The following is a 25,381-nucleotide window of genomic DNA, read 5'->3' as shown; positions in this document are numbered from 1 at the left end:
AATTAGTAATTACTTATAATAAATTTTGACAAGATCACGAAGAGAAAACTATAAATTAAATTATCGATAATCGCGAAAATTCTTTGTCCATTGTGAAAGTCATCAAAAAAGAAGATGAATCGTTATTTTTTAATAATTTAATATTATTTATTAGTATATATGAATATTAATCAACACTTTTTTTCGTGCCTCTGTGTTATAACTTATAAATTACATGCCATGTAAATGACTTATGATATTTCACATCGGACCTAAATCAATTTCTTATTATAAAAAATAATTTAAACATATCCCCGTGAGTTTTTCATACGAAAATTATCGGTTTTATCATTAGGAATTTAATAAATTTGCGAAGCAATTCAAATTTGATACAATTCTTACTAAACATTACATTACTTAAAAGATTATAAAATTGGTTAGTTATAAAAGATCCGATGTGAACATTATTCTCGTAGAAACATTTGTATACGTCTCTAAACTATTCAATAAAATATTTTCTTAGACACAAAATAAATTTTCTTTACAAAATAAACCGCTGATATTATTGCTTAAGTAATTGCTCTGTAATTTTTTCAAAATTTTATAAGAAAGACGATAAGAGAAGAATAAAATATATTTTTTTATTATTTAATTATAATGTATGTGTATTGTATTATTTATATTATATTAAATTGTTTATTTAAATTTATATTATATTTTTATTATTATATTTTTAATAAATATATAATATAAATATTTTTAATAATATATAATATTATTATATTTTTTTATAGAATTAATTAAATTTAAAAATATTCCCGAATATTTTTAAATATGGTAATACAATTTTTTGGAAATAATATGATATATATGGTATATAATAAATAATATAATATGGTATATAATAAATAATATTATTTTAAAATATAATTTATAGTAAAAATATTTTATACTACACGTACACAAAATAGCTTACTTCTCAGCACGTTTTTCGGTATGATTTTATTTGAAAATATTTGTGATAAAACTGTACTGAATTTTTGAACGGATTTCCGCACCGCCTTATTGCATCTTCAGAGATATTTCGTCTCAAGCTTATGCTATGTGTTAAGCTTAAATAAGAATTAGTTCAATGGCAGAAGCAATTGATTGATCACAATTAAGGCATGATGTATATAATGAGATAATAACTTATAACTAATGATATTACTTTTTTATTACTTTTTGTGTATAATCGTCATTTTAATTTTTGACTCGAAATGATTTACTTATTATTAAATATTTATTATGATTTTTGTATTAATGAAAGGATCTGTTGTATAATTTGATGAGTTATGATATTATGAAAATCGCTTTTTTACTTTGTTTGTCTTAATTGGATTAATTAATAATCATTGATCATAAAATCCATGCTTAAAAAGTTTTAAATACTAAAAGCATTTAGAATAAAGATAATTTTCAGAAGATTATTTCTGTTTTCTTCCGATTGCATGCTCATCTTTCAAAGCTTTTCTGTCTTAAGAATGCTGTCTGCAAGTGATGATCTTTAATACGCCAGCTGCCATGATGTTTCTATTTAGAATATTTTTTCTTTTTTAAAGTTTTTTGGTTATTTATATTTTTATATTTGATATATTTTATAACAAAAAACTAACAAAAGAAACTTTTCCAAAAGTTTAAGTTTATAACATTAATTAGGAAAAAAAAAAAAAAAAATATATATATATATATATATATATATATATATAAAGAAATACCATCAAAAAATATTTAACAACCTTTTACTAAAAAGAGATCTATAATATCCAATAAAAATTTCTTGCGCGAAAAATCCTGGCCGCTGGTGATATAGCTGAAGTAATTAAAACAATCGTGAAAGGATACATCGATATTTTTTAGCGAACGTTTTCACGATAGAAGTAAACAAAAAAGTATCAGTTATTTAATTTAATCTTCTTTACTTGGTATTTAATTTAAGATTTTTTACAAATAAGGAAGGGCCAATTATTAAAACAATGTCAAATAGTTAAAAAAATTAGTGTTTGATAATCAAATGACAAACAACAAAATTAAAATTCTGAATTCATCAAAATACAAAATTTTAATATACACCTCTATGTAAATATATACTTTTTAAATTATATAAAAAGTGATTGGATTATGCAAAACGATTAAATAAACACATTTTTTTCTCTTCAATTATTGTGTAAATATTTTATATATAAGGCATTTTATTCCTTATTAAAGCATTGAAAATATCGAAATATCATATAAAGCAATGAATAAAATTATAGTATGCACTTATGCATGTGCACGCTCTTATATATTTCATGTGTAATATGTACATTTTAGTAATTTTTTATCATTAATATATGTAGTAAAATACAGGTCAAGCGGAAAAAAGAAATCTCTTCCTTTTTATATAATCACATTACCTATTTTATATAAATACAATGATTCGCTAAAATAATACAATTATGAAGTTATATCTTTAAAATTGATAAGATTGTGATATATTTTGCTTTTATTCAGTTTTAATAAATAAAATTTAGAAGATTAATAATAATAAAATTTAAAATACTTACTTTATAAAATTTAAGAGATTAATCAAATTATGCAACGTAAATTATTTGTCATTCTTTTACTAATAAATATAGATTTTCTAAAAAAAGATTTCTTTTCTTCTATATATTTATTTTCTTCTATGTATTTATTTTCTTCTATGTATATATATGTGTTTGCATCTAACTTACTAACATACTTGTTATGTATAAACAGAGATGTGTAATAAAAAAGCATGAAGAGCATAAAGAATGTTACTCAAGTATTATAAAAGAGTAAAAAAAAATTACATTGAAATATTGTATTTTTAATAACAATATACTGAGAAAAGATGTAAATTTTCAGATAAATTTTTATCATAAGATTTATTCTCATAAAATTATTTCTTGCTGTTATGTGTGCGATTGATAATATAAATATATAATATAAATATAAACATATACGTTTACGCATACGCTTACGTATGTGCTCATGCTTACTATACAAGCTCAAGCATACATTCATATCACGCTCATGCACTCACATATTTAATATATATATATATATATATATATATATATATATATATAATGTGTGTATATGTATGTATGCTCAGTTTCATGTATGTATACACAATTCGCGCACATATACATAAACTTGCGTCGTACACAAACGCACATATCTGTATCAACATACATATACACTCATACCCATTTACGAGATAGATTTAAAAGTTCTTGAAATTTAACACACTCTTTAAAAACAAAAAAACGATACGCGAAATAATTAAGTTCGAAGTATTGATAGTAGTCGCGTTATTTTTCTTCAAAGTGCGTTTTGTTGTATATTCCATTATTTTGGTTGAACATAAAAAGAATATGTAATAAAAAATAGAGTTCTATTAAAAAAAAAAAAAACAAAGTTGGCCTCCATATGATTTTGGCACGTTCAAACCAATGATATCTTATGTCCCCCTGGAAATAATAAAATTTTTGTAGGAAATACTTTCCGAGCTTTACATTTATAAGTCTTGGTTTTCGAGAAAAATCAGTGTGTCACTTAGAATAGAGCATCCTGTATATATCTTGAGTTACGATACAGAAATAATAATCTGTAATTAACACTCCGATTTGTATGTAATGAGAAATATACATATATTAAAATTTATTTGTTGGAGTAAAAAGTAGCATTTTTGAATAACTAATTAAGATAAAAGATTTATGACATGTTAATAGATAAATCTACTAAAGAATATATTATATTAAATGCATATGAAAATTATGAGAAATGTATGAAATATTTCGTTTATAACTTTTTATGAAACAAGGAGCAATGGCTAAAATTTTTCGAAGGTTATTAGAGTAGTGACAACATACATAAATAAAGATCAAGACGATTCGATCTGGTTGTCCTGTTCTAAATTTACCAGAAATTGTATGTTTATATGTTAAAATATAAAAATTTACCAGAAATTGTATGTTCAAATGTTAAAATATGCTCTCCATTTCATATAATTACTATAATGAGAAATATTCGAATTATGAAAATATCAGAAAAATTTTTCCATACATATAAAAAATAATAAAATGCCTAATTTTTTAAAATATAAATATCAAAATAAATATTTTTCATTTCCAAATATTAAAATAAATATTTCTAATTTCGTAAATTTATCCTTGTTGCGCGAAATTTTTGCTATCTTCCATTTCTATACTCATCAAAATAAAAGTAAAATATGGAAATACAATAGAATATATAGGATATATATTCAACATACAAACACACATATACACACAAACACACACACACACACATGCGCGCGTACGTGCGCGCGACAGATTTTAGATGATACTAGAACAAGCATTTGTATGTATTTGTACGACGTGTGTATACGTATATGTTTTTAGGACGCAGTCAAGATTTTGCACATGCATATATACATTGTGTTCTCTTTTTCTTTTTTAATTTTAATCTTCTTTTTGATTATTACTTACATACACTTATACTATACGAAGTTACATGCATCATAATACGTTTCTCTCTTTTTACTAGATTACAATATTATGTTTTTTTGTAAAATTTCAATAAATTATAGAATTATAAATATTTTGCAATCCCTATTTCGGAATGCAAACTAAAGATGCGAACTCATGACTGCGTCCTAATGCAATAGGAAATCTTACCAAAGGGCTGGCCAATATAATTCCTATCCTGCTCAGTACTGCTGGGAGCCGCTGCAACATCACAGACACCAAACAAAGAGACTTACCAACATTTCCACCAACCAAATTCTTACTAATCGTGTTTATAACAGAAACAGACAAACAGGAAGAGAAAGAGAGTGTGAGAAAGAGAAAAAAAACAGAGAAAAAAGAAAAAAAGAAAATAAAGAATATCCAATTTTTTTATATTTTTCATCATTATTTTTGAAAATGTCTTTGTTTTTATTAATTTTTTTAAACATTTTTTTAACAACAATGAAATGTTTCCTAATGTGATATTCAAGTTATTAATTAATAAATTAACTGAATGATGGAATTTTTTATTTCTTTTTTATTTGAAATTTTTATGATATCTCGGCTGTTATTTCGAAAAATATCATGTTCCAGTTTGGATTAAACTTTGTAAATAAGTTCCTTTTACATAAAAAAGAAGTATACGAAAAGGATTTTTGACAACTCAAAAATTAAGACATTTTTTAAATACTTTTAAGTTTATTTGAAATGCCTTTCAATTGATCTTGATGTTAAATTTAACTTCTAAGTAGATCGAGGTCATTGATTTTTTCCGTCGCTTGTCGTTTGTTAAAAAATTGTTAACGAAAAGAATTATTTTAAATAATTAAATAATTCTTAAATAAAAAAGAAAGAAATTATTTAAAAATTATTAATTTATTATTGTCTTTGCCTTTCAATTTATTAGAAAAATTTATTTTATTATAAAAAGTGCGCATAATTTAATTATGAGATAAAAACATTTTTAAAATATATAAAAAATAAAAATATATTATAAAAATATATTTTATTAAAATATATATAAATATAAAAATATATTTTATTAAAATATATATGAATATAAAAAATCTTAAAAACAAGGAAGAAAAGGGATAATGAAGAGAAGAAAAATTGAGAAAAAAAATATATCATAATAAAAAAATTGAAAGTAAAAATAAAAATAAGTGAAAATGAAAAATAAGAGAAGTCTGAAAAATTGTTAAAAGTAAAAGAGTGAGAATGCACTGTAGAGATGTACATATTGTATCTGTTTCAAAAATAATGAACGTTTTCTAAGAAATACTGTCATTTATGCTAATGATGCTCAAATTTACTGTATACTGAATTATGTCTCTTATACGGATGTCTTCATGTGCTGATTTTAAAATTTTGATATTTACACAATGAATGTTAAATATATATTGTCGTACATCAATCTTCGAATAGTCTTAAAATTGATCGATTATTGTCAATAAAAATGTGGCACAATCTGTGTGCAATTTTAATCCAAAAAAATTTACGAATAATTGGATGAAATTTGACAGAAAATAACACTCACACTCTCTAAAAAAAATTGAATTGAAAGATATAGAAAATCTCGAGAGATGCAGATAATAGAAAAGATCATACTGTGTTTGTGCAAAGTCACACCAACAAGTTCATATGTGCAGAATGTAAACGCGATAAAAAAATGGGATATGTTAACAAGTATCAAACATCTTATACAGAAAATTCATTCCTAAAAAAATTTGACAGCACTCAAAACACATTATAGCTTAAATAATTATTTTTATTTATGATTACCTTTTGCAAATTCTTACTGCGCTACTATAATGGCTTTCCTTTAAATGATTTTATGGAAAATACTATACTATAATAACTCTTTTTTATTTGATATTTGAGCCACTGGACTTCTTTGTGCAAGACAATAATATTATCATATGTTTTTATATATCTGCACACATTTTATAAAAAAAATTCTTTAAAAAAAAATACTTTATAAAAAATACTTTATAAAAAAAATACTTTGTACTACCAAAAATCTAATGAATTATGTAGTATGAAGCAATAAAATAACAATTATGCTAATAAAATGTGTTTCGTGGTAGAACTACAACGTGGTGTGCATACAACTCTGCAAAGTTTGGTCATAGCAAAAGGCACATTACATATATCATGATATATAGATTTTAGAAACAATATTTGGAAATCCACAGCTTTTCATCGCGTCCACATTACCAGAATTTTTGATCGCAAGTCAATATGAGACCAGTCATGATTTAAAATGAGATTTCCAATTTTTGATATATATGTATGTTTACCTGACGTTATGTCTGTTCCGTTTGACATATAAAACTTGTTTTCTTGTCACAATCTTCTTATGAAATGTTCTTATTCGATGAAATCAGAAAGATGATCGCGAAGCTGTTTTATAATTAAGTTAAATTCGATGTAAAACTTCACAGAATATAGGATGTTTCAATTTGTTTCTGTTAAAAAAAATTTATCATACAGATCCTGACAAATTTATATTATCAATATCGATAATCTTTATTTAATATCGATGTCAGCATTATATTATCGCAAAATCGTAACTCGGAGAGATATCACTTAGAATGTAGATATCGTTTTAAATTTACTCATTTGTGCACAAATACGGGAAATCTGTTTGTTTGTGGTCTCAACAATGACAATTGTTAATCTTACTGTCCATATATATATATATATATATATATACTAGCAGGATTATTAATAATTTCTCTGCAAAATTTTTCCGTATTACCTAATTACTTATCGTATATGAGGTTATCATTAGAACTGATTTAAAACATTTTGATACATTTTATGTTTTGTATTATAGTTATAAAATATATCCGCATTTACATACTAAAGAGTCGTATTTATATATTAAATAATTAATGGTGATTATGTGAAATTAAAAATATGAAAATTTTAATATAAATTACTTGATTTTATCGATGGTAACTGGTTTCTTTAAACCAACTCTGCAAATATTAAATTAACTGTTAAGAAATGATTTATATCATTGTACGTGTGTGTGTATAGGATGTGACAATATAAATTATTATTATAAGAATTTAGAATAATATTATTACTTATAGAGAAAAAAATGAGTAAACTAATGTTGCATGGTTTTAAAGAGTTTTAACATAAGATGAATCCAACGAAAGCTTATCTTGAAGAGATATTTCGATTTTTTTAAAAATGAGCTTTGATTTTTTTAAATAAAAATACTTATTTCTTTTTGTAACAGGATTGCAGTATATATATTTTTGAAATTTTTTATTATAGAGAGTTATGGCCAAATTCAAACGATTACAGAAAAAATGAGAAGAAAGAGAAATTTTTATCCTATTTTCTAAATCATTGGCTAGGCCGAAATGATTCTTTTACTTTCTCAATGATCACTTGATGCTTCTTGATTTTTTTACCATTTGAAGAATAAAAAGTACATAGAAACTCCGCCTTACAATAATTGATATGCAGAAACGTATTATCAAATGTGATGCAAAATAACACTAAACATATTATATATTATATGTAAGACAATCATTAATGCATTATAAACATATCGTAATTATAAACATATCGTATATTGCAAACAGTTGTCCTATTAAACGTTAAATAAAGTTATCTGTAAATAAAATTAAATAAATCTGTAAATAAAGTTAATACTAAACAATAATAATAATTAAATAATTTAAAATCGGTTATCAAAAAATTCATAAATCAAATTGCCGTTTAGAGTCATCATCTGTTTAATTAACACTCTACTTTCCCCCTTTGGCTGCATTTATACATAACATCATTTATGACGCTATCCCCAAGGCACATAGTTATATTATTATTAGCTTTGAATTAGTCAAAAACTGTCAGGTATAGTGTAGGATAGATGATCATTTTAAATTACTATCGTTGGATGTTGTTTCTCTCTTTACCAACATCCCATTAAATCTAGCGTTGGATAGCGTCTGAGAAAAATAATGTTTCGTAAAAGAAAAATGCAGCATTCCTCGCTACGAGTTCCAATTCGATTTATACTCAATTCCATTTTTGATAGAAAAATTTATCAACAAATATTCGGAGCTCCAATAGGCTCTCCTCTATCCTTCATCATTCTGCCGATATCATTCTGCAAGATTTAGAAAATAAAGCAATTAGACATCCCCTTCAATTTATCATTTTATTATAGATATATGTATGATATATATGTATAAAGCTTTGGCAGTTCTCTCTCTCTCTCTCTCTCTCTCTCTCTCTCTCTCTCTCTCTTTCTCTTTCATGTTCAATAAGGTCTTCAATTCTTTTCATCTGAGGTTTTAGTTCACAGTAGAGGAAGGAGTTAGTAATTTCCTTGATGTTACGATAATCGTAAACAATAATTTACTCGAATTCGATTGGTATCATAAATCTACTTTTTCCGGGAGATATTTAAATTATAAGTCGAATCATCATAACAGGAACAATCATAGGATCGGTGGATCGTGCTTTTTTATTGTCGCATCCGAGATTCCACTAAAAAAACTTTGAGCTGATAATCATTGTCCTCTTAAACAATAGCTACTTTTTATCTTGCATTTTCAATGTAATGCGAGAACGTCTGAGATTGCTGTTAGTCAAGAATCAAACAAATTTAGAACTTAGATGACTATTCCCTAAAAAACCCTCTTCAGATTTTACAATACCATACATTCCAACATACCTTTTCGAAATAATTTAAGCGAATTTTTCGTGATCATGGCACGGGACTATTTTATTTCGGCCTAAATAAACTTCGTAGTTTTATCAAAGTCCATTAAGTCCATAATGCCAAAAGATTCGTGGAACAATGTGGTATACATATAAAGTCTCGTGCAATGATTGCGATGCGTCATATGTCGATCAGATTAAAGACAATTAAAAAAACGAATTTCGGAACACCGAAACCACATCCGAAAAAATACGTCACAACTTTCGATCATAACCAATCATAAAGTTGAATATGGTCACGATTTTAATTGGGAAGAATCTGAGACTTTGGAGTCCTTATTGTGAGCAAAAGACTCGTCTTCAAGATGCTGTTTATCAAGCGACAACAAAATAGTTTATAGAGTGATATGGAGGGCTTGCATCATGCATTCACGATGATAATCTATAATTTATCGAGGATATGAAGCGTTTGTTCATATATTTATATATGTTCGTTATCATTGAGTCAACCGAGTTTATCCTTGGTTGAATCTATGTTTATGTCCTAACAATCGAGGACATATTTATATATTTCATCATTGACTCTCAAACCAACATGAGAGACACACAACAACATACATGCGTTATTAATTATAAAAAGCGCGGAATCTGATGAGTCATGTTTCCGACTATTAATTAAAACATGAAAAGCTAATTCACGTGTAATATCTTTTTGTATTCACATTTTTATTCGTTTTGTTAAATTTGTTATGATTGACATATTACACTGTACCATTACAAAAATTTGATGAATTACCGAAAACAATGTGCTTGTTGAATCCCCGCGACGTCATCTGCGCGCCAATAATAAATATTTTTGCGTAATTTAATACGTCGCATTTAACACTGTGTAATATATTTTGTTAACATTACACTAAAAAGGGATCAAATATGATTCTTCATTTTTTATTAATGTAACTTTTTATTTTTATTCTGAAATAAACGAGTAATCAGAAAGAAGGAAATGTTATCACAGCAAATAAGAGTCTACCACGCTGTGACTCTTATTTGCCAATTTCGATTTAATTTTTAATTTACAATGATAATAGTTAATTCTTATCATAATGTTCCTCTGTAAATAATCATTAGAAATTGATCATAATAATCCATGATAATTGCATTCAGAAAGATGTACTACAATCCTGTTATAAAAATCATATTTTAATTGGAAAAAAGAAAAAGTTTTTTGTTTTTAAATTTCCAAATACCTGTACCTAACAAGATTTCTTTTGATTTAGTATTAAGCCTTAAAACCATGCAACTTTATACGCACAACATACATACGCATAACATACACACGCACATGCATACACGAGCGCACGCATACACGAGCGCACGCATATACAGAATGGACGAAAAGTTTATATATATATATATATATATATATATATATATATAAACTTTTCGTCCATTCTGTATATATATATATTTTTTTTCCTTTTTTTAAAATATATATTGATATAAATCTTGTTTTCTATATTTATATGTCGATATAGCAAAATAAATTATTTTTTCGAAAGTAAATATAATATTTGGAATTAATTTAAAAAAGCGCGCGCAGTCACCATTGATTAAAATAAAATAATTTATATCACAATATTTTTATGCTTTTAGTTTAATTTATATAAATACGAATTTTTGTATGTAAGTATGTAAGTATGTACATTTATATATATATATATATATATATATATATATGTGTGTGTGTGTGTGTGTGTGTAGAATGTAAGTAAATTATAATATGTAAATAGTATATGTGTGTGTGTATGTGTATAGAGTATCTCTTGAAATTCGCGAATCAAAATATTACAATAGTAAAATTTTGAAAAATTAGTATCTTTTGTTCCAAGCAATAGTTTTTGACATATAAGAGCTTAAAACTCTGGCCAATCACACAGGTTATGTTTAAACAGTTGCTTGTTCGGCTATGAATTACATGCGCATTAATAGTAGTAATAATATATGTACGTTTAAAACAAGCGACTGTCGTACTTACCACTAGGTGAACTGTGTGATGTGATGACTTAACGTATCCTGTGATTAACTAGAACTATAAATTCTTATAGCTTAAAAATTACTGTTTGAAATAAAAAAATCGTAAATTTACTTTGACTATTTAATTTTTCGAAAAACTTTCTTCGCTATATTATTTTGTTTCTCGAACTTTAAGGCATTTGGTGTGTATGTATATATACATATATATGTATATACATAGACACACCACGCGCGCGCGTGCGTGCGTGCGTGTGTGTGTGTGTGTGTGTGTGTGTGTGTGTGTGTGTGTGTGTGTGTGTGTGTGTGCGTGTGTATTAATTAATATTAATAATATGGAAAAGGCAGTACGGCTCCATTCATACACTTTAATTGTTAACTATCCGAGAGTGTGATTTATGTATCACATCGGACAAAATATTAATTAGCAAAATACCTGGGTGACGGGGTTTTCGCCTGGACGATAGACAACGTTGTGCATCGGTCGCTTGCGACCGACATAGTTCACGCAAACAAATTCGAGAAGACTCGCGTAGATGAAGCACATGCACACGCCGTCCCATACATTCATGGCAGTCAGGTTTGAAACGACGGGCAACGTTCCCCGGAAGCCATTCGACGTAGTGAAAAAGTTGAGCATTGTTGTTACACCTAAAACATGATGGAGTTTTGTTTTCCAAGGTATTCGTATTAAAAGCTAAGTACTATTTAAAGCATTAAAAGCTAAGTATTATTTCTTAATTCCTCCCGCAAGGCAAGAGGAACGTAAAAATATAGCCGTAGCGTCATCAAAACCGGTAACCGGTTGATTTATCGACCTAATTATTGATTGCCGCAGAAAAGTATGCTGAGTTGATAATTATATTATTGCCTAATGCTCTTTAACGCACAATATTAATATTACGCTGAAGATGAATAAAAAAATGATTCGAAAAGTTGGTATTTAATAAATGTATTGTGACAAATATTTTAAAATATATTAATAATTAAAAGAAACAAAAAGGTGTTTCTTTTCGTTCTTCCTTATGTCCCAATTATCACATCTTGGCTCTTACAATTTTTCATTAATTTTACATATCTAAAACTCATTAAAATCGGAGGGGGACGCTTCCAACTCTTTTCTTGTAGCTTATCGTTCCTCTATATATGTATTACTACACTACTGTATTACTACTACATTACACTTTTTTTGCAAGCCGCGCATCTGCCGCGATACTCTTCCGGATGAGCATCGCATGCGTCGTCTTACTTCGCGCACACTTTGATTACACATATAAACTATTATAATATTTATCATTATAAAGTTGTAATTACATTTAAATAAAACTTTAAGTTTATAATTAACGCATCAATTCTATAATTTTTCCACATAATATACGGTTCTTCATTATCTAAAAGTTTGATTTTTTGCAAAATGTACATAACTATATTTTATTGCAAATATTACATTTTAAAGTGCGCGATTTTTTTTACTTGCTAGAACTAGAACTTTCTTTTTTAAAACAAAGATAAGATTATTTATTTAAAAGTTATTTTTTTCGTAGGTAGGACATTGTACAGGGTGCTTCCGCAACATACAGATCCGTAAGTCGGGTTGCCTATCTGACGATCGATCTTCTTTTATCGACCTCGCATAATTGAAAAATAATAAAATCAGAGGATCAATGTAATTTTTTTTGGAAATCACTTCTCCGATGATTCGGAGAGTAAGGAAAAATTTTATGCGGAGGATTGCTTTATGTTTAGAAGAGAATGGTGGTTATATTGAGCATATATTGTAACTATTAGAAAATAGTTTTTTGTTTAAATTTATTATATTTTATCTATGTTATTATATTTCAATTGTGTCATTTGTCATGTTATTAATGTTATTTAAGTTATTTATGTTATTAAATATAATGTTATTTATGTTATTAAATATTACAATTACACTATATCAATGTTAAAAGCTGATTTTACTTTCCTCATTCCCTACGAATTTGCATTCAAGGTATCAAGGAATTTTTTCACTTTTCACGAAAAAAAATTATATCGATTCTCTGATTTTATTATTTTTCAATTATGCGAGGTCGGTAAAAGAAGATCAATTGTCAGATAGGCAACCCGACTTACGGATCTGTATGTTGCGCCCTGTATATCCCGGAGGTACGAAAGAGTTAGATTCGGAACCCTCTGTATATATAAATAGTAAAATTTTAATTATGAAATTAAATTATGCAAAATGTACAAAATCTTTCATTTTTTGACATAAAATAATATTATTCATAAATTATCTTAATATCGCTAGTCAATTAATCAAAGGTGATTCTTTTCTTATGTACTTGAAAGAGACCACATCCATATGGTCGAAACGTCGTAATAAATAAACAAAATTTTGGCTAGTTTTGATCGATTATATTATTTCCAATGATCCTTTAAATAATATTATGCTATATAAACTTACCAATCATCACTCGCGCCGGCACGGCATTCCATTCAAGCCAGAATGTGATGAAAGAACTGGTTACCAAAATAATGCCCGGGATAAAAACCGTCGTGAAGTAGAAAGAACGGTCCCGCGTAAAAATCAGATCCACTTTTAAACAGCTGTAATTACCTAAATCACGTACACAGAATTTTATTTTTGTTGATGTAATAACAAAAATTGATGTAAGTTCATACTTTTGAAAAGTAGAAAGAAGATAATAATATAATATTGATATAAGTAGAAGCGCGAATCATTAACGGATAGTTACTCAAATAGATATTTAAATATTATTTTTTATTTGTTCATAATAACGAATTTATTCAAAATTAATATGTTTAATCTTAGAAAGTTGAAAATTCTCTTTTAAAATCATAAAGCTCCAAAAACAATAATGGAATGTTTAATATCTAAGGCAAAATATATGATGAATAATAGAAATGTTTTAACTTTTGTTAAATAATGCATAAGTAAATATATACAAATTTTTGGAACTACAAGTTTTACGATTATAGTGATTACAAATCTGAGATCAAAATTACAGATTTCAAAACTATAGATTTAACATGGCAAAAAGGAAATCTTTTGAAAAAGTTACATCTCATTGATTATTTTGACTTTTACATAGTGAATAAAATGAATTATAGATCTTTTAAATCACGTTGTAAACTGTTCTAATTTCTTTAATGTAATACTTTAAAATATTGCATTGTTACTTTTGATTACACAGGCCTGCGAAATATTAGGTTTGGTTAGTTGCAAAAAGCAGAGTAGGTAAATATGATAGATTTTTTAACGCTGAAAACGAATCTGGTCGCAGAATTTCTCCAACATGTTAGGTTTTTGAGTAATTTGTGGTTAAATAGCCCAAAATGGCTATTTCGGCAAATTTCATGAATTTATCGTGCAGCTGCAATCGAAAATGGATTTGAAAATGGATTTGAAAGGTGAAGACTAGTACTATACGATTTTGTCATTGATAAAAATATTTCAAAAAATTAGGTTCTTTCATAAATTCATGAAATTTGCCGAAATTGACATTTTGAACTATTTAACTATAAATTACTCGAAAATTCTGCGGCCAGATTCGTTATTAGCATAAAAAAATCTATCAAATTCACCAACTCTGCTTTTTATACTGACCCTCCCAGGCCTGTGTTATGTTTAATTTTCCATATTGTCTTATTCATATCTTTTTGCTAATATTTTTTGTTTATATATCATCTCTCTTGTCTTTGACTTACACTATTGTTAACAGATTTTATCTATTTTTGACAGTTTTTACAAATAGCTTTCAACATGTGACTACAAAAGTTTTTGAGCCCAAAGTATAACTTGTATTTTTGCTCTGCTTTATTGCGAATATGTACTGCAATTCCATCATAAAATAATTCTAAATTAACTTAACCTAATTTCTGCTTTTTAAATAAAAATTAGGTTTAGATTAAATTAAATTAAATTTTTTTTTGGGATACAAAGGAAAAGATAAAATTTTTTCATGCGCGTACTTTACAGTAAAGTAAAACAATAAAGTATATCGTTTTCAACGTAAGTAGAAGTTTACTTTCCTTTACCTATAATTCTCGTTTTGAATGAATTGTTGCAAATTCATGTAAAAAATTATATAATTATAACATCGAAAGTACTAACATTTTTTAACATGATATATCAAAATCAAAGTTATTAAAGCTGATAACTAAATATACTTAAGATACGACTTTTTCCTAAGTTTATGTAGAAAATTTTGAAATAATATATTTCTGAAATTAGAAGAGAACACAACGTGATTTAAATTGCAGATAATTCTGCAGTGGATTTTATTCAATATGTATTTTATTCAATATGTATAAAATTTAAAGTAATCAGTGAAATGTAACTATTAGACATCTATATAATATTAAATTGTTAACTTCTCAAATTTCGCTTATAAAATTACGAAAAGCATATAAAGTATCTTTCGTTGCACATGCGCAGAAGCCAATATAATAGATATAATGTAGTTTGCAGTTATTCTAATTTATGATATTAGTCCTATTTCTTAATTAACACGTGTCATCGTGAGAAGTTAAATAAAAAAAAAGAATTAGATTATTCCTTAGGATTATAGATTAGGGTATTCCTTCTACCGCTGGCAGGAGTTATACCCTCACCACTTTGTACTTTTTGATGAGAGAATAGTACCATTTCCATTTCTTAACATTGATCCTAACAGGCGTAAGAGGTAAAAAACTAAAAATCTCTAATAACTGTATTTTTAGATCGATCACAACGAATAGATTTTTTTCTCCACGCGAAACAAGGATTATTTCGTACTGCTTGATATCAGTATTATTAAATGAGAATTATTATCATACAATTATACATAGATTTCCCACACGAAGCGAAATCTCTGTCCTGTGTTAATAGTGAAAAACAAGGTTTATTATTGTGCAGTTTCATATAAATTTTTAACTAAAATTAAAATTGTCAGGAAAGGTCCCATAATCGAACCTAATTGAAAGTGAACTCTTAAAATAATCTATTCATAAAGATTTGTCCAAATATTCATTATTTGATTGTTTTTAGTATATGATCTTTTTAGAAAAGAGGAAAGGAGAGTGGAAAAAACATAATAAAATAAATAAATCATTTACTTGTCGAGGTTAATCAAACAACACTTTTTAGGGATTTTTAGTTTTCGACCCTCTGGAAGGGTAGAGGGATCATAAAATAAAAAAATTAATAAAATGACCTATCTGTCAGTTCAAAAATATACTTTTTAGAGATCTTTAGTTTTCAATTAACTAGGATTAAGAAGTAGAAATGGTATCATTGATTCTCTCATCAAGAGCTATTTTTGATATAAATATAAAAACATCGGTTGCAGGGAGAGCACCTTATCTCAACCCCGGATATTTCGATTATATCACTAGAGAGATAATATTTATAAACATTAAATAAGTATTTCGCGAGAATATTAACAATAAATAATCAAAATATACATACAAAGAATTAAAATATCTAAAAAGAAATATATTTGTTTTTCTTTAGAATAAAATATATTAGAATAAATAAAAATGTAAAGAAATGAGTTGTATTTTTGTCTCTTTATAAACTACAAATTTGTTAAAAAAGAAATATCATTTTACGTATAAAAAGAAAAAAAAAGATCAAAAACACACACACACACATATATATATATATATATATATATATATATATATATATATATATATATATATACATCTTATCAATTTGTGGTTTACAAACATCATATTCACAAAAGCATTTTAAGCGCTTGCGCAAAATTTTAACATATTAGCATAAAAAAATCTATTAAAAGATTGACAAGCATGAAAGAATATATGTATCATTAGGGAACATCAAACTATGATAAATCTATTTCTTCTACGAATAACGTCAATACAACTTTTTGCTTATTTTTCATATTTTTTGAATATCGAAAAAATATAGATATAAAGATTCAATAATGATGATGTGCAAACAATTCATACAAATGGTATTTAAAAACGATATTTAATCAATATTGTTAAATAATGTAAAGTTTAATCAATTTTATTAAATAATGTAAAGCTCCTATTTTATTTGAATTTTTCTTATGAATTAATTTCAAGCGTAATCATTATGTTATAGCATGATAATAGCATCTAATAGCAAAAATAAAAAATTAAATGCAAAAATATTGTGCACAAATAAAAATATAAACATAAAAAAAGCGAAGCTTAATTGAAAAATGTAAAATTTATTTATAAGACTATTTTCTAATTTTATTTTATATGTTTAGTTATTCAAAATTTTATCTTTCAATTAAAATTTATATATATCTATTATACGAATTTATATATATCTATTATACGAGTTGTGTATGTGTGACAAAAAGTTCGTAGAAAATATTCGTAAAAATTATTTATTTTAATTTTCGTTTTATCAATGTTATCATCCTTGAAATAGTCATCCATCGTATCAACACACTTACTCCAGCGTTTCCATTGAGTGAAGTAGTGATGCAGCTCTTCCTTTGAGAGGATTTTTAAAATCCTTATCATTTCCCGTCTTTATGTTTCTTAACTGTTCCCCCCGTATGATATTTTTCACTTTTAGAAATAGAAAAAAGTTACATAGAGCGAAATCAGAGAAATAGGCTACGAAGATAGCCGATAACAGTATCATTGAACCGTGCAAGAAACTCGCGAACAAGAATCGATGAATATGTCGGCATGTTATAGTAGAGAATTCATCAATTTTCTTTCCATAATTCTGACCTCGACATACACATACAATTACATAAACAATCAAGAACACCAATATAGAATGCACACTTTTAGTGTACAATGTGGAGAGTCGACTCTCTCGAACATCGTCTTCCAGGTCTATTTGTTTTTGGAATCTTTTTATATTTGTAAACAGTAATTTCCTTCATGATTCTTTCTTCATTTTTAACATATCATTATTTCTGACTCATTTTTCTTGAATTTTATGAGAAATTTCATGTTAATATGTTATTCTTTTAAAAGATTGCGAGACATTTTTTCAAACTTTCGACGACAGATAGTAACACGTGTTTACTAAAAACGTCATTACATACACTGAACTATATATAAACTGAAATGTGTAGCGCCATGTTACATAAGAATAACGAGCTTGAGATAAGTAGATTTTCAGGGCTCGCTGTCTCACACGCATCTGCGCATGCACATTACTGAAAATTTTGAACAGTACAAGCAGGTCTAAAAGTGAAGTAATTCTTTCTCTAATACTTGTATTTATTACTTTGCCAAACAACAGTAAGAAGTTTTGAATTTGACTATACGAAATAAGACAGCTAGTCCTGAGCAGTTATTCTCGATCGGCTTGCAACAGGCTAATCAATGCACATTTCAGTTTATATATAGTTCAGTGATTACATACGAATTCATGATAAGACCGTAAAACTTAAACGGAACATAGGTTAGATTATTAGCTGTAAAGCTCTCTCGTAGAAATGACCAAAGTGTTGTCAATATGGAAGAAAAAATAATTTATGAACTTTTTGTCCACATCTTATACATAAATATTTTCTCATCCTATAATCCATCATAGAATTTATATAATTTTGTACAATTTAAATAATTTTTTATATAGAAATGTACTCACTTTTTGACATTTATTTTAAAATAAAAAAATTTATTTTTAATATTAAAAATTTATTTTTATCCCATATTATGTCTTTAAAAAATATGAAATACTATGATAAAGTGCTGAATAGAGGACCCTGATTTTGACCGTATACATATGTTGTTAAAGTCATGACTTTGAGTGACCAGATCAAAAGATTTTAGCTGTCGCTTGTTGTTTATTAAAAAGTTATAAAAAGGTTTATTAAAACACACGCTCTAAAAAGTTAACAAAAAAGTTTCACGAATTATGCAATTTTTAGATACCATGTATGTTTTATAAATCTCTACCAAATTTATTCATTTATGTATATAAGTGAAATAATGCGTGAGGGATGGGGGAGAGACCCTTTTTGCTTGCATCTCTAAAAAAAGTTTCCGTGTACAATACGAAAACACGATGCAATTTGGGTTATATAACGTAATCCAAATCAAGTTTTAATTATAAATTAGAAATAATAGGTTTGAATTCCCATACAGCTCACAAACTTGCAGTAATATTGCTACAATGTTGCATCATTGTCCATTGCAGTGTAATGCAGCAAAGATATTACAAAGATATTATTTTATAATATTACTTTAAGCAATGTTGTAGCAACATTTTAAATAAGTAAAAATATATAATACCCATACAGCACCGAAAGATTACATAAATGTTGAATAGACCTAGCATTAAAACATTATAATATTGCATAGAAGTTGCGAAGTATTTTTGTCATTACTGCAAGCTTGTAACGTTGAAATGTCCGCCCTTAAAAATATTACAATGTAAGATTACAGTAATGTTACGGTGCAATGTACATATTAGTAATATTAAAATGCGTTCTACTACATGTAGAACGCTTTAAATTTAATAAGTAAATCTTAAGACTATAAAAAGATATTTAAGAAAGATAGAAAAATGCCCTTAAAAAAACGTCTATTAGTGTTTTTTATTAAATGTTTTTTATTAAATATTTATCGAGATAACTAGACGTATTTTTCGAGATAAAAAAAAAAAAAAAAAATTAGACGTTTATTTAAGAATCTTCTAATTTTTTTAACAAAGAGGTCGGTTGCTACATAACGTTTGATATAATGATTGACATAACATTTTACAAATGCTAGAAAGATTCTTAAATAAACATCCAATTTAAAGGATATAAAAACATCTAATCAATTACATGTTATATATCAACCGACCTCTTTGATTAAAAAGTGATTCGTCTTTTCAACTAATGATTTCTTCCTGGATTGCATTTTGTAATTTCGTTATTATTATAATACAGAAAATCTACATATTAAATCCTATCTTTGGTTTTTATAGATTTATTTTTCTATTATTTTTTTATATAAGTTAAGGATAAGTTAAGGATATTATGCTAATATAAATATACGCAAAGTATTGTTGCATATATTATATTGTTGCAATATAGTTGTTACATTGTAATATTTCTGCAGGCGGACATTTTATTGTTGCTGCAATATCACAATAATGTAGTAGCAACATTTCGTAATGTTTCTGTAATGTTACAATCTTGCGAGAAAGAGAAAAATATTGCTGCAATCTTACTGTGCTGTCCCATGTAGCACAGAATATTACAGCAATATTGCTGCTTGTTCTGTACTGTACGGAGTTATTCAATCATTTCAATTTATTTTGAAGCGTAGAATTCTTTCTTGATTGTACCACAAATTTTGACTCATCTTATAAACATACATACATGCGCGTGCACATATATAGTATATACATATATGATATATACTATATATATGCATATGTAGCATGTATGTATATATGTTGTATCTATCTATGCATGTATGTATGTATGGACGTATATATACATGCATGCATGTATATATGTATGTGTGTATATATATATGGAAAACACAAAAATCAAAGTAATCTCAATTGACATCATATTCGCCAAAATTTATACCATTTGGTTAAATTGATGTCCATATGACGTCAAATGACATTACTTTGACTGTTCTGCTTGGATATATACATACATACATACATATATACACACATACATACATACATCTATACATACATCTATATATGCATGCATGCATACATACATACATATACATATATATTAGTCTTTCTTTTATAACAGAAAAATATATCCTTGCAGGATTCTTTTTCAAAGATTTGTAATGCAATATGATAAATGATTAATTTAGTATTTGCAACAATTTAATTGTAAATTTGACAACGTTTGTACGATCTCCAATATCTAAGTTTTCCAACTAAATTATGTAGCATTAGCGCAAATCGATATACTATGTAGAAAGCAACATCAAATATCTACTTGGGATGTCTTAGCATCACGAATTTTGGAAAGCTTGGTCCTGTCTCTCGCTCTCTCTTTCTCTCTCTCTTTCTCTCTCTCTCTCTCTCTCTCTCTCTTTCTCTCTCTCTCTCTCTCTCTCTCTCTCTCTCACTATACTTCTTCGATTTGTTTTACAGATACGCATTACACTCGTGTCAAAGAGATAGATGTGATTTTTACCTTGCTCTTCAAATCTGCGCTGACATAGTGAGCACTTAAAGTTTCCAAAATCATCCAACTCGTCCTCATCGACCATAATTTGTCCGTCAGCTGCAACAAAATACCCCACGATCTTTCTTTCCTATCTTTTTTATTTTTTCTTCCGCATTTTTCTACGGATTTCTCTCAAAGAGAGACAAATTTTCGCAGAGCTAAGAGATAATATTTTATCCATTATATATAATATCTTTTATATTCGATTTAGTCAAGAGTCAAGAGTTTATGTTTTTCCCTCAAAGTATATTTTGCATATTTAAAAGCTAATTGTTTTATTTTAAATTATCATTTTGTACTTTAACAAATTCAATAATTTTTAACCATAACGAACAATAATGTATATATAAAAATAAATAATTGTAAAGTGAATTATGTTAGTTTGGAAGAAATGTGTGTGTATTTGAGCGTGTGTGTGTGTGTGTATTATTTTTTATGATATATTCATGTAGCTTACCTGAAGAGCTTTCTAAAATACTATAAGCATTAAGCATTTTTTTTATTATGTAACTTTCGAATGTTATAAGGCTTGAAAGTTACAGTACCATCGGCAATAGCATTGGCTGCATTCAGCAGAAAAAGCTGTTTTGTAACTGTTGTAAAATTCGTAAGCCTGATTGGTGTATGATCTTAATTTTGAGTTACTGAATTTAAGAGCAGACACCAATTAAATTCACGAATTTTACAACAGTTGCAAAGCAGCTTTTCCTGCTGAACGCAGCCATTATCTGCGTGAAGGCAAGATCCTGCTGGATCAATATGATTTTGCAACATGGACTGATCCAGTCAACTAAGGCAAGATCGGGCATAGTTCAGCCAACTAAGGCAAGACCAGACATGGTCCAGCTATCTAAGACGAGATTAGAAGTGATCCAGCTAACTGAGGCAAGACTTAAATTCCTATTGCTCGAAATAGGAAAAAGATTGTATCGTTGAAATTGTGATTAATCAGATTCGAGAATATATCTTTGAAAAGTAAAAGGGAGCAAAGTAAAAAACACTGTAGATTTGGAAGTTTGTATAAAAAATTTAATACGTAAAATATTCTCATTCTCTTATCTCTGTTGAAACACACATACACACACACGCGCGCGCGCACGCGCACACACAAATGCATGCACGCATGCACGCACGCATGTACTCACGTACATAACATAGGTACATACGTACACACATACAATAAAGATGTAAATCCAACCGGCGAACTTCACGTGGTACACCTTAGGCAATTCTAGCGCCAACAGTACTGTAATTTTTTTTATAACTTTAAAATTATGTAACAAAAAAATAATTATAAATACGTAATTGTTTTAAAAAACTAGTAAATAAAAAAAATATATGGTAATTATTTACATTAACGGTCACTGATGACCTTGACCTTTATGTTATAGAGATAAAGTTGTTAATTAATTTTTCTCTGTGTTTTATTTGGCGATCTCTTATAGTTTTTGAGATATTTAATGGAAAAGGTTTAGTATGTGTGTGTGTATGTGTGTGTGATTAAAATGTAAGTTTCACGATATACATTTATTACACAAACTACATATATCAGATATTTGTTTACAATATATTTCAAATGTTTCCCGCTACGGGAGGACTCCACTTCCAGAAGATATAACCTAACTCAAACCTATTTTTGATTTACAATTAAAATTTGGTTCGGATTATATTATATATCTCAAATTGTATTGTGATTTTATACAAAATGAAAATCTTTTTTGGGATAGGATGCAAGGGAAGGGATACTGATGACGCCTCTTTTAATATACAAACAGCTCATACAGTTTGTGTATCAAATGTATATAGTGTCAAAAAATTACGTTTTACACATTAAACTTTTTTTGTTAAATATCTCAAAAAGAGACTGCCAAATAAAACACAGAAGAAAATTAATTAGTAACCTCACCCCTACACATGTAAAGGTCAATGTCATCGGCGAGGTATCTGTTAATGTAATTATCGAATATATAATCTGTAATTAACATTTACATATTTTTTCTTGACAACTATGTTCTTTTTACACCAATTGAATCCTTTCATTATTTTATTTTATTTTTATAGAAGTAGAGATGTAAGATCATCAAAAAATTAATATTTTACGAGATATTTTATAATTCAATGTAAAATTAAGAAATTATTTCAAATCTTATAACTCGAAAAGTATTTAATAAAAAAATATCTTACAGTGTTTTAGAAAGCTCTCGAGGTAAGCTACAAGAGTATGTAATGGAAAAATAGGAGATTCTATTTAAACAAAATTAACCTTCATATAATTTTGATATATTCACTCAAAATTAAACCAATGGTAGCAAATTATGTCTCCCTCAAAATAATAAAATTTTTGTCTGAAATGTTTTTGCTTTAAAAGCTATGAGATATTCTAATGTATTACTTATAATGGCCCACCCTATATATATATATATATATACACCGTGGTCCATTTTAATCGACGCACCTGAATATCTCCGTTGGTAAGCCGAATACAAAAAAATTGTTCAGACAAAAGTTGTATGGTTTTAAGGGGGACATAAGATGGTGTCATTAGTTTGATCTTGAAGAGCCACCTGAAGATTACGTGAAGGTCAGCTCCAACTTTTTAAATGGGACATCCTATATGCTTTCGCATATTCTTGTAGCTCATCTGAAGAGCTTTTCAAAACACTATAATTAAGTTAGTTTTCATTAAATACTTTCCAAGTTATGAGGCTTGAAATCATTTTTTAATTTTACATAAACCGTAAAATATCTTGTAAAATATTCATTTTTCGATTATTTTACCTTAATACTTTTATGTACAAAATAATGAGAAGAATCAATTGGTGTAAAGAAAACACATAATTGTTTCAAACAAAAAAATGTAATTTGCAATTAACAATTACATTTTTTTGTTCGAAACAATTATGTGTTTTCTTTACATCAATTGATTCTTCTCATTATTTTGTACATAAAAGTATTAAGGTAAAATAATCGAAAAATGAATATTTTACAAGATATTTTACGGTTTATGTAAAATTAAAAAATGATTTCAAGCCTCATAACTTGGAAAGTATTTAATGAAAACTAACTTAATTATAGTGTTTTGAAAAGCTCTTCAGATGAGCTACAAGAATATGCGAAAGCATATAGGATGTCCCATTTAAAAAGTTGGAGCTGACCTTCACGTGACCTTCAGGTGGCTCTTCAAGATCAAACTAATGACACCATCTTATGTCCCCCTTGAAACCATACAACTTTTGTCTGAACAATTTTTTTGTATTCGACTTACCAACGGAGATATTCAGGTGCGTCGATTAAAATGGGCCACGGTGTATACATATATATACAGGCTGTCCCGAATTTAAATGTCATAACTTCGGGAGCGTGTAGGGGATCGATAAACTAAAAGAAAAAGTGGTATAGAGATATGCTCGTTTTGGAGAAAATCGCAAAAAACATAAAACGTAGTTTTTATTTCTGTACTTATTTATTACTTTTTAATTCATATTTATTTGTTCGCGTTGTCACTTGCCTAATGTAAATATTGTTCAAAATGTTGCCCTCCTGCAGCAATGCAAGCATTGCATCAGGATTAGATCGCATCTAGTACGGACAGCTCGTGTTGCAGCCAAACACTGATCTGGTATGTGGTGTACTGCAGCCACGATTCGGTCTTGTAATTGCCCTCTTGAGTTGATTGACAACGAATAAACTTCCTGCTTCAGGAGACCCCATGCAAAAAAGTCCAGTGGTATCAGATCAGGCGATCGGGGTGGCCAAGATACTACTCCTCTACGTCCAATCCATCTTCGTGGATAATGGTTGTCTAACCAAGCTCGAGTAGCTCTGCCATAATGAGCTGGACACCCATCGAGCTGGAACCACATTTCGATCCGTTGCTGCAGGTTGATATCTTCTAAATAATTAAGCAACTCGTTCTCCAAAAAGTCTGTATATCTGGCTGCATTTAATCTGTCGGGTAAAAAAAATGGTCCCACTACA

At 27.5% G+C, this 25,381-nt stretch overlaps 1 protein-coding gene across 17 annotated transcripts in view; it reads right to left on the bottom strand.

The window, feature by feature from the left end:
• The window catches only part of LOC105247967 (glutamate-gated chloride channel), an 82,235-nt gene that overhangs the window by 5,520 nt on the left and 51,334 nt on the right, over positions 1-25,381 (bottom strand). For 5 of the 17 annotated variants that reach the window (XM_025412889.1, XM_011252453.3, XM_025412911.1 and 2 more), the window contains 4 exons: positions 21,371-21,460; positions 13,699-13,851; positions 11,692-11,906; positions 4,704-4,754 (listed from right to left, as the gene is read on the bottom strand). In XM_025412889.1, coding sequence (XP_025268674.1) covers positions 4,704-4,754; positions 11,692-11,906; positions 13,699-13,851; positions 21,371-21,460 — 509 coding nt within the window. Of the gene's footprint in view, positions 1-4,703; positions 4,755-8,248; positions 8,668-11,691; positions 11,907-13,698; positions 13,852-21,370; positions 21,461-25,381 lie in introns of those variants that run through there. The other 12 variants (XM_025412896.1, XM_025412899.1, XM_025412901.1 and 9 more) reach the window with 4 other exon arrangements.

Source organism: Camponotus floridanus, unplaced genomic scaffold (assembly GCF_003227725.1).
Source record: "Camponotus floridanus strain SB8 unplaced genomic scaffold, Cflo_v7.5 scaffold11, whole genome shotgun sequence".
NCBI lineage: Eukaryota > Metazoa > Arthropoda > Insecta > Hymenoptera > Formicidae > Camponotus > Camponotus floridanus.
The sequence above is the reverse complement of the archived record's forward strand: the minus strand, read 5'-3'. Positions and strand labels throughout refer to the sequence as shown.